Source organism: Leptodactylus fuscus, chromosome 4, assembly GCF_031893055.1.
Source record: "Leptodactylus fuscus isolate aLepFus1 chromosome 4, aLepFus1.hap2, whole genome shotgun sequence".
Taxonomy (NCBI): Eukaryota; Metazoa; Chordata; class Amphibia; order Anura; family Leptodactylidae; genus Leptodactylus; species Leptodactylus fuscus.
The window spans coordinates 101,821,637-101,838,853 of record NC_134268.1 but is presented as its reverse complement, the minus strand read 5'-3'; the positions used below and the strand labels follow the sequence as shown (position 1 = coordinate 101,838,853).

The following is a 17,217-nucleotide window of genomic DNA, read 5'->3' as shown; positions in this document are numbered from 1 at the left end:
TGGTACAAGATTGAAATTCACCCAGAAACTGAAACAAGTACAGACTGTAAAAAAACAAAAACAGGGCACAGCAGATAAGTGATAACCTGCGGCAGCCCCATAACAGTGAATGGATCACCGATGCGCTCTATTCACAAGCATCAAGCATGGGGGAACTTTCGGTCCCCAAGTTCTTTTGATTGCTGGGACACCCAGCTATTGGCCCCAGGATATGCCACTTATTCTGTATCCTGTGGATACGGTATAAATGGGACCCATTTCCAATAATTTATATGATATGAAAATATCTGTGCTTTTACTGGTTTTATTTTCTGCTAGTGGCCTAAATCTACAAGTCTATGGCCCAGATTTAGTAACTGGGGTAAAACAAGAAAGTGTTTAAAACGGAGCCTGAAATTGGTGCAATTTTGGGTCATCTCATCTCCGGTACCAAGCTCATCACTTTTTAAGAAACTAAGTGGAGTGGAACAGAAACTCCCCAGTCCATCAGACTTACTATAACTCCTAGCAGAAAAATTGAATGGATTATACCATAAATCTATACCAGGCACACACGACCTCCCAACATGTGTAAGAAATAGTGAGAGGCCACAAATATATATATATATATATATATATATATATATATATATATATATATATATATACACATATATATAAAAGACAGGGTATTATTATGTAACATATGCACACAACATAAGTCACAAGGTTGCATACACCAGAGAAATACATTTGGCGTATATGTGGGAATGTTTTCTTCACAAGTAGGTAACGAAATCTCACTTACAAAAACACAACTGTGCCCTTTATTTGTACAGAATAGTACATATTAATTTTGTTTCAAAATGGACTGCGTTTGTTCATCTAGGTCTTCAATATTATACTGGGGCGCCAGGTCCCACCAGTGATATTACTTCTGTGGTCCACTGTACAACCATTGTACACGCAAATACTACCAAACGCCTATTTGCATTTTTCTAAAAATGTGTTGACACCGATTTTGTTTGCCTAGTCCTTTCCTCATTTTCTGTGTGTAGGATAATGAGAAGTCAATCATGTGCCACTTGTGCAGAGGATGAGGGGGTTGGGGGCGTACCACTGTTCATAGGCCAACCAAAGTATTTATTTGTAATGGAGGAACAGAAATAGGCCCCAAAATTGGAAAGCTGCAAAACTTCTTGTGCTCTGTTAAGCTTTGCGTGTTCCTGGAGAACACACTATTTTAATAATAACAGTAGCTTGAAGAGAATGATATAAATAAGCCTTCAGTATTCTGCACAGTGGGTTCTGATGGTAAAACAATTTCTTAGAATAATTTCCACAAAAAAAACAAAAAACACCACATAAAAAAGAAATACTTTAGGCTATTTTATAACTTGTGTAAGTAGTACCATAACTCAAAGAAAGGCAGACTAGTTTCTACGAAGCACACACACACTTGGGGAAGCTAAATGTAAATTGTCTTGGGATTTTCTACACATTTTCAGAAAATAGTATACCTTTCTCAGTATGTAAATTATGAAACAATCAAAAAAAAGTTATATATAAAGAACAAGAGAAACATGGTCTGCATCATCTCCCAGGGTGGTCCAGCTAATCCTTTTAGACCACTAAAACACAAACATCCAAGTAACATGCTAGCACTTCACTTGGCAGTACAACAAGATGAATGTCTTTCTTTAATGCTTTGACCAAACATCATGTACTACCACACACTGTCCAAATAAAAATGTTCATATTAATAAATGACATAAGAGATCAGATTATTGAACCTCTACAACATATAGTACAATAAGGATGGTCATCTTACCTTGCTTTTGGATGAAGACTCTAAGCAGTGGGTTGGCACTTGAAACAGCTTTACAGAAATTGTCATCATTGTTAATTGGAAGGAGGTCACCATGGACATCTGCGTAGCCAAGCATAACATCTACGTTGGAAATATTGTGGATCTGAAGGAGAAGATTGTAGAAATCCTCAAATGTTCCAGGCTTATATCGATTTAAGGAGAATCTTCTAAACTCTGCTCCATACTGAAAACAAAATACACCAAGATCATTAAAACTCATTGACACTACTTTGTGTTTCTTAAAAGATACATAAATACATACAAAGATACACGAAAAAAAAAGGGGGATTAAAGGGGATTTCTGGTAAAAAAAATTTTATTATTTATTTTTTTAAGGAAAGGTCTGTTTGTGCCATTAATGAGTTAATAAATGCACCCATATACCATTAGCAGTGTTTTGAGTGATTTATGGGTGTCTCTGGGAGCTTCTGCCGGTGGTGAGCTATTGTCCCAGCACGGGCCTCTGCAGCAGACGATCCATCTCTATTGTGCATGCATGGGAGCAGTACAGAAGATGTCGATTATCGGCTATAGAGTACAGAGCAGTGCTGGGTCAGTAGCTAGCGCCAGAAGTCTGAAAAGAGGGAGGAGCCGTCCTGCCTGGAAGGAAAATATGCAAGTATGATGGAGCGGATGAAGGGGTGGGAGAGAGTAGTAGTAACGATCCGTTTATGGAAACAGGGAAACGGATAGTCACCAGATAACCAGCAAATGGGATATGGGTAAATATATATTTTTAATAAATTATGTTATTTAGAAAGTAGGCGGGAATGAGGGTGTTTAGATTAGTGTAGGGATTAGTTTTTATCCCGGACAAACCCTTTAAGGCTGAGACCATATGTTGCTGAAAAGTTGCATTTTTGCTTTTAGTCAAGATAAAAGTAGCTTAAAGAATGGGAAACATAAAGGAATCACTTTTGCTTTCCCCTTCTGCTAAATCTAGTTACCTAACAAACAAAAAATATGTCTGTCTGCTCTTGCTGTGCATTGAGGCATTTTGATGGTACTTATGATATGACCTATATCTTTAGGTGGGCATCACAAAGAAAAAGCTCGCCACATCTTCAGTCTCTCAGGATAAATGATCCACATACAAAGAGTTAACATCCAGAAGGACATGCAGCATGTGCACTGTATCCCAGACGCTATATATTGATTATTCATACATTGTAGAAAGGTCACCAGCCAATCTCCATTAATCCCCAGTAATAACCCAAGCCTTAACTAAATCAAAACAATAAAAACCTGTATGTATTTTAGTAAATACAGACAACAGAAGTTCACAATTTATAAGTGGAATAAACAAGAGAGTGTAGCCTGAACTCTTGTAATGATATTATGGACTACAGGAGGTTGGCAATGGGTATGTACGGGTTAGCAAAAAACACAAAGGACACTAGAGTAAGATCTCCTGTTTCCACCATGGAGGATTTATCATATAAGTCACTTATTATCACAAAACAGTCATGGCATTGCTTCTCTATTAATATGATAAGATTATAAACCGTCAATCACTATTTAGACCCACCTACTGGACTCTTAGCCAAGCATGAGCTGGGATTTAAATGAATAAAATACAAATTTCATTGAACCTTTTCCTGCAAAGCTGTATATCAATTTGCTCAGTTCCTCCTGCTGCATCAGACTGCAAATTCAACATAAGATTATTCCCATCTCAGTGTGTATGGCTATTTTCATAGGCTCCATCTCTGTGACTAGTAACTATCTCAAAAGTGGGGTCCTGTCTCCTGTCTGAATCAGAGAGGGTTGCACATGCACACATCTCTCCATTCACTTGTACAGAAGTTATACATCTAGCCGAAGAGGTGGGACTCAAATCTAGTAGGTTTTAATAGTATATCCGTATTGTGAGATGGGAATACCCCATAACATTAATGTACAAAAATTCTAAGGATATTTTCATTCTACAATCCAGAATACTCTGTACAATAGAACACAGATGGCCATGCAGCCACAGCAGAAATATGTATTTCATATGGACAGTCACTTAAAACACAGAAGCCTTTAAACAGGAAGTATGCACTAAAGTTACCATTTATAAGTACAATGAGATCTGTTTATTCCCTTAGCCATGTATATACTGTACAACATCCTGATGCAAGCACAGTCAGGCCTCAAAGAAATTAAAGGAAAACTGAACTGCATTGATAATATGATCATTTTATACAGCATGAGGAGCTGATATATCTTGTGGGAGAAGATTCAGTTTAACGTTATTTATTTACTCATCTGATCATTCTGGGCTTTGGAGTCTATTGGGTAGCCATACTCATGTCAAAGATAAGTGTCAATCACAGGACCGCTCACTGGACTCTTAGGCCCAGAATGAGGAGAAATAATATAAAGGACAGAGTGTACAGAATCAATCTGCTCAGCTCTTCCTGTACTATTACATGCTGCCCTCAATTTGGACAACACTGAAACCAAAAATCTAAAGAATATTAGAAGTTAGAGCTACAATGGGATGTTAATATAAAAGATTTACCACTGGGTGGTTTATCACCACCATACACCATTGTATAAAAGTGTATTATGGATATTACATAAAGAGCAGGGCTCAGAAGTCTAGTGCTAAGATAGTAAACCATCCTACTATTTGAATACAGAACATTAAATGCTTATCCGAATTCCTATAATGTTCTCAATTGCACTCTGTCTTGGGATTCCTTTTATTTCTAAAGTCAATGCGCCAAGGAAAGACTATATATTCCAAAATGCAAATTACTGGAGGCAACTCTGTACAAATACTGGACAGAAGGGACGCTAGATAAGGCCACACGAGCGTACTGTGTAGGCGGCCACAAGAAAACGGCCTCAGGAATGCACAGTCGGCTCTACCCGATAGAGCCGACTGCGTATGCGTGTCATTTAAAGCCAGAAGAAGCCATTGGAAGAAGACGTCGCGGAGAGGGCGTGCCAGAAGGAGAAAGAGGTCATCGGCAGAGAAAAAAAAAAAATCCATTTTAATGATTGAATCCCTTTAAAAACCCATTCAAATGAATGGGTTTTAAAGCTGACCACCGGAAAGCTGTCTCCAGTCCAGTTTCCCCGGGGTTTGTGATGGAAACCCCACGGCGGACAGCGGAGGTAGTGTGAACCCAGCCTAACTTATACAGAGAAAAAATAAAAAAATTTTCCAGCTCCACTCCTTGAGTCCCTTTTTTTGATAAAACGTAGCGTTTATTGGTACATCGGTAAAATTCCAGTATATGTTACAGGCATGGTCACTGATAAATTAACTCCATGTTCCCAAAGAAAGCCAGCTGACGCGTTTCAAGGACGGGCGCGTCCCCTTAGTCGTAGCCTAACTAACTTGCTCCCTTAGTTGTTATATATATATCCCTCCCATGATTGGAAACACGTATTGTGTTCCGGAAATCATGAGAGGGAAATGGCACCCATATAATGAAAAACATATAAACAAAATAAAAAACAATTAAAAACAACACAACATTGAGAACATTAAACAGAATATATACAAATGTGAATATAAATGTGAATATAAATGTGAATATAATTCACCAAGTTACATATAATTTAAACGTAAGCCATAATCAGTAGAATAGCAAAACAAGTTTACACGAACTCCTCCGATATTATACAAAAATACATAAATCAATATCCCATTTATCACCTACCTATGCATTCTGTATATGTATATCTTCCATCTGGATGTCCACATTTGGAGCCCTATACTCATATGTAAACAAAGATAAACCTAGTTTCCGGGATCTCCTCGCACACGGAGACCGGACGGAAGCCGACGATGGACAATTCAAATTCCGCAAATTCTATTTCATTGTATTATGTCATGGGATGAATGACCAACATACGATCCATCCCCACACAACTACGGACGAATGTCCAACTATCTAAACACATCCATGTCCCCTGTTATATGACAGATATACCTATATTCTCCATATTTAGTTTAAATTTGACTAATATTCAACTGGTTACAGTCTGAACATTATCCAACCGGAGATTCCTCCTCTAACCAACCTGGGTAAGTGTCAATACGATGGTTAATGTCATAATTAATATTTTAGTTGAAGTCATTCCGTAACCCCCCTGGGACCAATATTCTCCATGTATCTTATTGGGCAAAAAAGACGTTATGGTCAAAACATTTCTCATAACGTAAAGATTTCGTTCCTCACCATCCATATTATAATGATGGTGGTTATGATGGTAATTTTAAATATGCCCCCTTATAATACTAATTCTCCTAATAAAAGGCTCTATATTCAAACCCATAGGGATACACAATAACAAATCCTCAAGTATTGATAATCGAAGTATATATAGTAAGAGTGTAACTCTCTCCCACCTCCCGATGTTACTCAATTTGTGCATATATAGATGAAATAACAAAAATGTGTATATGCATATTTAACACACTGGGGAGATGATGTTATGATGCAATCTAATATATATAAGACAGATCGTTTCTACGATTCAATCCTGTTGGGTATCGAACCCCCAGATTCAGGATCCAATAGGCCTCTCTTATTTTGACCTTATGGTCCCAATTACCACCTCTCAGTGGTCTCTCTACCTTCTCTATGATTTTGTACGTGAAGGAGGATAAATCCCCTCTGTGTTCCATAAGGAAGTGTTTTGACACTCCCGTGGTTTTAGATGAATTTGGGTTTCTGATACTCTGTAGATGTTCTGAGATTCTAATTTTGACCTGCCTGGTTGTGCACCCGACATAATTAAGCCTGCAAACGTTACAGCTAATCATGTAAACAACATGATCAGTTGAACAGTTGCAAAAACTTTTGATGCTGTGTCTCTGCGTGCCTTCCGCATTCATAAAAAAGGTGCTTTTGATAGCATATTTACAAACCTGACATCTGTTTAGACCACACCTGAAAAATCCTTTCAAGTGTAGCCAAGTGTCACTCTTTCCTGTATCCATGGCCACATACATGCTGGGTGATAAATAATTTCCCAGAGTCTGTCCACGTCTGGCTACAAAATTGCAACCTTCAGACATTATGGAGTGTAATTTGTCATCCTGACTTAAAAGGGGTAAGTTCTTGCGTATTATTTTGATTACTTCTTGGTAATTATCACTATATTTAGTTGTGAAATAAACCCCTTTCTTATTAACCAATTGCTTCTGTTCGTATAATAAGCTTCTCCTATCCTTATTGGCCAGTATACTTTTCCCTCTATCAATCATCCAGGAGGGATAACCCCGTTGTTTTAGTCTCCTATCAACCTCCTTTGCTTGTCTTTCATACACCTCACTCTCCGAGCAAGATCTCTTTATTCTGGTGAATTCACCCACCGGTAAAGATTTAATAGTATGTCTGGGATGAGAACTACTGGCATGAAGCAGGGTGTTGCCTGACATCTCTTTACGAAAAGCACTGACTGACACCCTGCCCCGTGGGACATCCCCCGTGAGTGTTATGTCAAGAAAGTTTATGCTATGCGGCTCCATCTGGTACGTGAATCTCAAGTTATATGGGTTGTCATTAAGATAACCCATAAATTCAGACACCATTTCCTGACTACCCGACCATACTATCAAAGTGTCGTCAATAAAACGACCATACCAGTCAATCTGATCTCTGAATGGATTGCTGTCCGTATATACAAACTGCTCCTCCCACCATGCGACCACCAGGTTGGCCAAAGATGGAGAGAATTTGGCCCCCATGGGGGCCCCACATATTTGTAGATAGTACCTGTTGTTGAACAAAAAATAGTTGTGTGTCAACAAGTACTCAATGACATCTATGATGTACTCACAATGATTAGATGGTAAATTAGAATATCTACTCAGATGGTACGAGATAGCCTGAATAGCGACACTGTGGGGTATGGATGAATACAAAGCAATGATGTCACATGAAATCCAGGTGTGTTCCCTCCTCCACTCAAAGGTGTCAAATATTTTTAAGACCTCCTTAGTATCCTTCAAATATCCTGGACTCCTGATGACTAATGGCTGTAGGATTTGGTCTATCCATTGACACATTTTTTCATTCAACGACTTAATTCCTGATATTATGGGTCTGAGTGGAGGAGGGAACACACCTTTATGGACCTTCGGCAGCCCATGAAAGATAGGCACCACTGGAGAGAGATTCTTCAAAAAGTCAACATCCTTATCCAAAAAAACTCCCATTAAAACTCCACCTGCCAACAATCTATCTAAGGTGCGTGAAAAATCAATGGTAGGATCATGGGATAGTTGTCTATACGTTTTTTGATCGTTAATAATATCATAAACGGATTTCAGATAATCTTCCGTATTTAAAACAACCACTAGACCCCCCTTGTCCGCCATTCTAATGGTAACAGAATTGTTTTTGCGTAATTTTTGTAATATTTTTGTATATACGGACAGCAATCCATTCAGAGATCAGATTGACTGGTATGGTCGTTTTATTGACGACACTTTGATAGTATGGTCGGGTAGTCAGGAAATGGTGTCTGAATTTATGGGTTATCTTAATGACAACCCATATAACTTGAGATTCACGTACCAGATGGAGCCGCATAGCATAAACTTTCTTGACATAACACTCACGGGGGATGTCCCACGGGGCAGGGTGTCAGTCAGTGCTTTTCGTAAAGAGATGTCAGGCAACACCCTGCTTCATGCCAGTAGTTCTCATCCCAGACATACTATTAAATCTTTACCGGTGGGTGAATTCACCAGAATAAAGAGATCTTGCTCGGAGAGTGAGGTGTATGAAAGACAAGCAAAGGAGGTTGATAGGAGACTAAAACAACGGGGTTATCCCTCCTGGATGATTGATAGAGGGAAAAGTATACTGGCCAATAAGGATAGGAGAAGCTTATTATACGAACAGAAGCAATTGGTTAATAAGAAAGGGGTTTATTTCACAACTAAATATAGTGATAATTACCAAGAAGTAATCAAAATAATACGCAAGAACTTACCCCTTTTAAGTCAGGATGACAAATTACACTCCATGTCTGAAGGTTGCAATTTTGTAGCCAGACGTGGACAGACTCTGGGAAATTATTTATCACCCAGCATGTATGTGGCCATGGATACAGGAAAGAGTGACACTTGGCTACACTTGAAAGGATTTTTCAGGTGTGGTCTAAACAGATGTCAGGTTTGTAAATATGCTATCAAAAGCACCTTTTTTATGAATGCGGAAGGCACGCAGAGACACAGCATCAAAAGTTTTTGCAACTGTTCAACTGATCATGTTGTTTACATGATTAGCTGTAACGTTTGCAGGCTTAATTATGTCGGGTGCACAACCAGGCAGGTCAAAATTAGAATCTCAGAACATCTACAGAGTATCAGAAACCCAAATTCATCTAAAACCACGGGAGTGTCAAAACACTTCCTTATGGAACACAGAGGGGATTTATCCTCCTTCACGTACAAAATCATAGAGAAGGTAGAGAGACCACTGAGAGGTGGTAATTGGGACCATAAGGTCAAAATAAGAGAGGCCTATTGGATCCTGAATCTGGGGGTTCGATACCCAACAGGATTGAATCGTAGAAACGATCTGTCTTATATATATTAGATTGCATCATAACATCATCTCCCCAGTGTGTTAAATATGCATATACACATTTTTGTTATTTCATCTATATATGCACAAATTGAGTAACATCGGGAGGTGGGAGAGAGTTACACTCTTACTATATATACTTCGATTATCAATACTTGAGGATTTGTTATTGTGTATCCCTATGGGTTTGAATATAGAGCCTTTTATTAGGAGAATTAGTATTATAAGGGGGCATATTTAAAATTACCATCATAACCACCATCATTATAATATGGATGGTGAGGAACGAAATCTTTACGTTATGAGAAATGTTTTGACCATAACGTCTTTTTTGCCCAATAAGATACATGGAGAATATTGGTCCCAGGGGGGTTACGGAATGACTTCAACTAAAATATTAATTATGACATTAACCATCGTATTGACACTTACCCAGGTTGGTTAGAGGAGGAATCTCTGGTTGGATAATGTTCAGACTGTAACCAGTTGAATATTAGTCAAATTTAAACTAAATATGGAGAATATAGGTATATCTGTCATATAACAGGGGACATGGATGTGTTTAGATAGTTGGACATTCGTCCGTAGTTGTGTGGGGATGGATCGTATGTTGGTCATTCATCCCATGACATAATACAATGAAATAGAATTTGCGGAATTTGAATTGTCCATCGTCGGCTTCCGTCCGGTCTCCGTGTGCGAGGAGATCCCGGAAACTAGGTTTATCTTTGTTTACATATGAGTATAGGGCTCCAAATGTGGACATCCAGATGGAAGATATACATATACAGAATGCATAGGTAGGTGATAAATGGGATATTGATTTATGTATTTTTGTATAATATCGGAGGAGTTCGTGTAAACTTGTTTTGCTATTCTACTGATTATGGCTTACGTTTAAATTATATGTAACTTGGTGAATTATATTCACATTTATATTCACATTTGTATATATTCTGTTTAATGTTCTCAATGTTGTGTTGTTTTTAATTGTTTTTTATTTTGTTTATATGTTTTTCATTATATGGGTGCCATTTCCCTCTCATGATTTCCGGAACACAATACGTGTTTCCAATCATGGGAGGGATATATATATAACAACTAAGGGAGCAAGTTAGTTAGGCTACGACTAAGGGGACGCGCCCGTCCTTGAAACGCGTCAGCTGGCTTTCTTTGGGAACATGGAGTTAATTTATCAGTGACCATGCCTGTAACATATACTGGAATTTTACCGATGTACCAATAAACGCTACGTTTTATCAAAAAAAGGGACTCAAGGAGTGGAGCTGGAAAATTTTTTTTATTTTTTCTCTATGGACATCTCCCACAGCCGATGGGTTGTTTCACGTGCTACCTCTGTCCCGGAATCTGGCTATATATCTAACATCGTTAATCTGGACTGGCTCAAGTAAGTGGGCTGTATTTATCCTTTCCCAATATCTCCCACTTATGTTTGTAACTTATACAGGGCTGGCTAACGCCACACAGTGAATCACAGCTTTAAAAAATAAATTAAATAAATCTCATCTACTTTGCTGGGACTGTAAAATGCAGCATTATTTTTCAGCTGCATTCCCACAATGTGTGGCCTCAGCCTTAAACAAATACAGAAAACATGATGTGAAGCAACCCATTTGAGTCTGTAGGAGACTCTGCCTAAAACGGACAGAGAGAAAAGTCCTGCAAGGAGGACTTTTCACTCCGCTGGTTGGAGTATAAAACCATCGGTATCCCGACAGACACCCGGCGGACCCTATTATAATCTACTGGGTCCACAGGTGATCACTTTTTAAGCAGACATGCTATCCATCTTTAGGGTCCCCATGTGTACCTGAACGACAGAGAGCCAAATGCTAGTGTGAACTCAGGGTAATAGATGGAAAAAAACTGATGCAAATGGATGGTCGTCCAATTACATAGAGATCAATGAAAACTACATTTTTGTGTTCATGTTTTTTGCATATATGTTAAATGGATATGGTAAACAGATGTAAAAAATGTGATGTGAATGCATCCTTAGATAGATACTAGAAATGAGTGGAAGCCTTTTGGCACAACTGAAGCACGTTATTCACATTAGTACTTCTCTCTATACAGTCGTTCATGGTACTGGGGCTGAGTAAGGCTGTTGTAGATTTCGCTGCGCTTTTTTTCAGCCAAAGCCATGAGTGGATTGAGCAGAAGGCAGAAATATAAAAGCTTCCTGTATATTCCCCAATTCTTTTGTAGACATTCCTGGCTTTGACTGAAAAACCCGCAACAAAATCTGCAACAACAAAAAAGCTGTATTTTCCGCAACGTGGGGCCTCAGCCTTAGAGACATTTAGGGTGCATTCACACAGAGTTTTGTGGCACTGATTTTGCCACAATAACTCGCGTAAAGAATCAGCGCTGAAAAAAAGACTCCCATTGACTTCAATTGGTTCCGTTTTACATGCGTAAAATGTAACCCATTGAAGTGAATGGGAGTCTTTTTCAGCGCTGATTCTTTACTCAAGTAAGGGTGCATTCATACGGAGTAAAGTGGCGCTGATTTAGGCGTTGATTTTTACACGTGTAAAAATAAGTGAGGTGTTTTTTGATGTGTTTTTGGCGCGAAGTGGTTTTTGACGCGTTTTTGGCGCATTTTCTGTTTTATTACATGTGTAAAAATCAATGCCTAAATCAGCGCCACTTTACTCCGTGTGAATGCACCCTTATTGTGGCAAAATCAGCGCCACAAAACTCTGTGTGAATGCACCTTTATAGAGCCGATTCCTTCTCTACTCACTGAGTGTAGTGTATGGCAGCTAGTCTCCACTCACCAGTTTAGAGAGAACTGCAAATTCCAGATTGCAGAAACTGCTAGCAAGTCATAATGACTAGAAAAAGTTTTACTCCTCATGTCCCCTTATCCCGACAAGTCACCTGAAAATATAGGTCTACTTTAAGCTCTAAAGAAGTAAATAAGGCTATTTACTTGTAATCCCTTACATAACCTGTGCACAGGCGTGGCACTGTTTTCCAAATAAAGTAGCCATACTTATTAATTCTGGACAATACTTAGGGTAAGTTCACACGGGGTTTTTTGGTCAGGATTTTGAGGCTGTATCCGTCTCAAAATCCTGACCAAAAAGGCGGTTCCCATTGAAAAAATCCGAAAAAAAAAGAAGAGACATGCTCATTCTTTCAGGCGGATTCGCCTCGCAACATCCGCCTGAAGACACCCCCTCCCTATTAGGCCCATTCACTTTGGGCCTAATCTGGAGCGGAGTGTGTGACTGAATGCCAGTGCAGTGCAGCTACCGGACCAAAAAACCCCATGTGAACTTACCCTTAGTTTACTAGCATAAACTATGTGGCTTTTTATATGTTCAGTTCCCTAGATGTATAGGCAATTTCATTCATAATGTTTACAAACATAAATCATACTTGCATGCAAGCACACTACAGCATAGTAAACAGCGGATTCCAATGCAAATGTGCAATTACAAATAGTAAACTGAATTTAATTAACTTTTCAAAACAACCCATTAAAATTAAGTGCTAATTGAAATGCATTTTGCAGAGCTGAAAATAGAAAATCTCAATGTGTTCAGAAAAAAAACTGGCAAATTTACTAGTAGTTTCATTCAGTTTCACTTAGGTTTAATCATCTCTTCATCTGGAAGTTACATTGAATGCTGGTCCCCAAGGATAAGTTCACCGCAAGGCGGAAAGCTATGAACTGTATCTCATACACAGATTCTTAAGAAAAACAAAGCAAAAAAAAAAAAAGCCCTGAGATTTTCATCTTAAATTGTAGAAAATTAGTACAAAAGAATTCTATTATTTAGGGGGTTATTAATTAATGACCTATCTTTGGTATTGGTCATCAATTAAAGATCAGAAGGGGTTGGACACCTGTTTTAGGTGGTATCACATAAAAATCAAATTCTCATCTGCCAGAGATATTCAGTTAAAATCACAGTTGGGAATAAGATATTTATATGCAGCGGCTCCCATTCCAGACTGTGTTTTCCATTGATAGGTCATAAAATAATGCAGGTAGAACAGCAATCAAAGGCTAGCTTCACACTACAGTTATTTAATGTCCATTGATCTTATCAGTTACCGAAGCAACATTAGAGAGACAGGGGGCATTTCCCTTTGCTCAAAAAGTACAATGGACATCCCCTGTGCTGTCCGAAGTTTCTCCAGTGATGACTTCATCTTCGTTTACCGACTGCCTCTTTGCTGTGTTATTGGCCATGTCTTCAGCCGAAAGCGCCGACTGCGCATGTCCTCCAGTCATTTTCCTGTGGCCAAATGGATGCTCCTGTAAGAGGCCACAGGAAAATGGCCGACGGACTTGCGCAGTCAGCACTTTCGAATGAAGATGCAGTGAAGAGGCGGACCGGAGAAGAAGATGGAGGCGTCGCTGGAGAGTCTTCGGACAGCACAGGGGACGCCCGCCCCCTGTGCTTTTTGAGCAAAGGGGAATGCCCCCTCTCCTTTATGGAGACTCATTTGCATACAGCAAAAAAAAAACCAAAAAAAAACAACATCAACGGAACAGTGGTGCAGATCAGAATAATAAAGGTAGGGGAAGAATAGCCTTTCTTAAGGCTATTCCAACATGGGCTTAGTCCAAAGAGATTCTAATGATAGCATCCCTTTAAAATGTAACTAAACTTTATCAAGTGCAATGCTTCACTTCTCCTGCACTAGCTGCTTGCCTTCCCTCATGAGAACAACCAAACCCCCATTAAACAAAATGACTTTCCATGGTCACTCCACTGTTCTGCCCATGTCCAGTACTCTTATGCACAAGATAACAACATCCTCTGCATAATGAAAGACTGTATTCCTTTAAAAACAGAGCAAAACATGTAAAAAGTAAGTAATATTTGTCAATTGAACACTCTACCAAAATCAAAGTGATTGAAAAGAATGGTAAAAAGTTAGAGCCCCTGTATTCATAACCAAGATAATATTACAGTTATTAATATGGAAAGACAAGCCATCTATTCAAGTAAGGCCCAATTCATATCTGCGTTCAGGCCATTCTGTTCCCCTCTCCACATGAAAAAAGGTAGAGAAAAGTCCAGCAAGCAGCACTTTTCTCTCCTCATTTTTTGAGTGGAAACCGAGCAGAAAACAATAGTCTATAGTCTATGGGGTCCGTGGGTTTCCTTAGGTAACCACTTTTTATGTGGATTAGGTTTCCATGTGCAGATGTGAACCGGGCCTAATATCTATACACAAACTTCAATCTGAATTCCATTGGTGACACAACAGATGTCTAGGGAGTAGTACAGATCAGTCCAGGCACGTGCCAGTATATCCTGGATACGAACTCCACTATTTGAGTAATGCGTCGTCTCAGGTCATTCAGATCCTGTGGTTGGGAGGCAGATACATTGAGTTCTTGATGTAGCCCCTGTGGGGAAGGTAGCTCAGAAGAAGCAGTGGTGCAGACCCAAACATTCAAAGATAGTGACACAAAGTATGCAGCAAACTGGTTGATTTATGGAAAAACAAAAACAACAAACAAATCAAAATAAAAAACAAAATAAAATCCTGCTCGTCTGAGCGACTAAAAAAATAGAAATAGGTCAATGTGCTATCAAGGAAAAACCTGGATAGCATATAGTCTTGTGTAAGGAGCCTTAAAGGCTGATAGAGATTTAGTATAGATCAGCAGCTGTGTCCTCAAATATTCAAAAGGGGAAGGGCAGGTAGGTGAACAGGTATGGAGACACCAAAATGTAACAGAAGTCTATCTAACTTTACACCTTCTATTAGTTGACTTGGATTACACCAGAAAATATGCCAAAATTTCAGTGCATGGTGTTGCAATTTAGGATTCATCCATTTCCCACGAAGCTATGCCTCTTTCTTGCAAAGCCATGAATCCTCATCATATAAGTCATAAGTGTCTGAAAAGTACCTAAAAATGCCTGATAAATGTGGCCAATTAAACAGTTTTTGGCTCTCAATGCATCAGAATTCTGGCTGCTAACCATGAACAACAAATGTCAGACAAATACTAATGTATTTTGACAATGCATTTTAAGAAATATTCCCTTAATCAGGTCAATTATGAAACAAGCTACACTTGTGGGTGGATGCTGGTATCTTTCCGGTTTCCCTCCATCTGCAAATCCTTGCGAAATCAGATGAACTGCAGGCAACATGACTCAGATCACTCATATCCATAGAAGTCTATGGAGAGGGAGGGAGTGAGCAGGAAGTTCAGGAGATAACAGAAGACAGACAAAAGACCTTATTATACAGGGTGATTTCACAGGCAACTATTGGGAGCAAACACGGTACTATTCCGTTATCGGGCCAGCAGCAGCGCAGTTCAGCAGCAGCTTTCGGGACAGCAGTTCAGCAGCGGGAATTACAATGACATCCGAGGACTGCTGGCCCGATGCTTGTGCCCAGTAACCAGTACATCGATGACCCCCCTCCCCCATCCTTCTCCTCCTGCCAGTGCTGCCCCCCAGCTCTCCTTACATCTTCCCCGTACCCTCTCCCCGCCACACGACTAGGCCTCACCTCAGCGCTAGTACCGAGACCGAAAGGAAAGACACCGGGGCTCAATCCAGGCCCTGACAAGAAACACGCCGACTATAGGAACGGTGAGCTACAGCGAGCCGGAGGGACAAACTTTCTGCAGCGTCCGGCGGCTATCTAGTAGCATTCATTGCTCAAGATTTACGGTGAGGCCTATTACAGGGAGAGGGTACGGGGCAGATGTAAGAAGAGCTGGGGGGCAGCACTGGAAGGAAGAGGAGGATGAGGGCATCGATCGATGTACTGCCTACTACACACAAGCACGGCCTCTATCATCGGGCCAGCATCGGCTTAGTCATGTGGCGGGGAGAGGGTACGGGGTAGATGTAAGGAGAGCTGGGGGGCAGCACTGGAAGGAGGAGGAGATGGAGGGGGGGGTCATTGATGTACTGGCTACTGGGCACAAGCATCGGGCCAGCAGTCCTCGGATGTCATTGTAATTCCCGCTGCTGAACTGAACTGCTGTCCCGAAAGCTGGTGCTGAAATGCGCTGCTGCTGGCCCGATAACGGAATAGTACCGCAAACACTTTTATAGTATAAGAGCTCTTTTTCAATAATTCACTTTCAATCTGTCTGCGGGTGCTGCCACACAATGTGCCTGGATGGGGTTATAGCTAGATCCCACCTCCCAATTCAACAATGGTTTCACTCAAGGGAAACAATTATCTGCATTTCACTACTGATCACGAGGTAACTGCAAAACTGTGGGGCCAGTAATGAAATACAGCTGAATTTAATCAGTGATCTACATACTGAGAAAACGCCAGTGGCCCAGAGACTGGATGTAGCTAAAGCCGCATCCAGGTACATCACTTGGCACCACCCTCATAATGGCGCTGTTTGCCTGATGAAGGAGTGTGTGATCATACATCAGGTGATCGCTTGGTTTCAGCAGAACAAAGAAAAAATGCATTGTTTGCTAGCAGCACACTGCCTGTGTAATAAGAACTGCGCTGCCGGCAAACATTGAAAGCACATGCCATTCCTCCTCAGAATATGGTGTGCATAGGCCTGTAATCAGACTGGTGCAGAACGAGTGCCGATTGGAGTGCTTTGTCACCATTCAGCACTTTACATTACATAGATGTAATACAGCTAGAAGTCTTCTATCACAAAGCACTTTATACACATTAGTACTTTCTATATATGTTCTGCATGATCCGCAGACTGTTTCTTCGTGAGCGATTAAGGCCAGGGCTACACTGACTTTTTGTAGCGTGACTAATTGATTTTAGCTATTAATTGGCAGCTGCAGCCCACTACATTGCATAGAACTCAAT

General features: G+C 40.0%; 1 protein-coding gene across 1 annotated transcript in view; it reads right to left on the bottom strand.

Annotated features, from left to right (window-relative positions):
* Window positions 1–17,217, bottom strand: part of PARD6G (par-6 family cell polarity regulator gamma) — a 73,346-nt gene that overhangs the window by 40,090 nt on the left and 16,039 nt on the right. Inside the window, exon 2 of the mRNA XM_075270949.1 lies at window positions 1,811–2,033. Coding sequence (XP_075127050.1) covers window positions 1,811–2,033 — 223 coding nt within the window. The remainder of the gene's footprint in view (window positions 1–1,810; window positions 2,034–17,217) is intronic.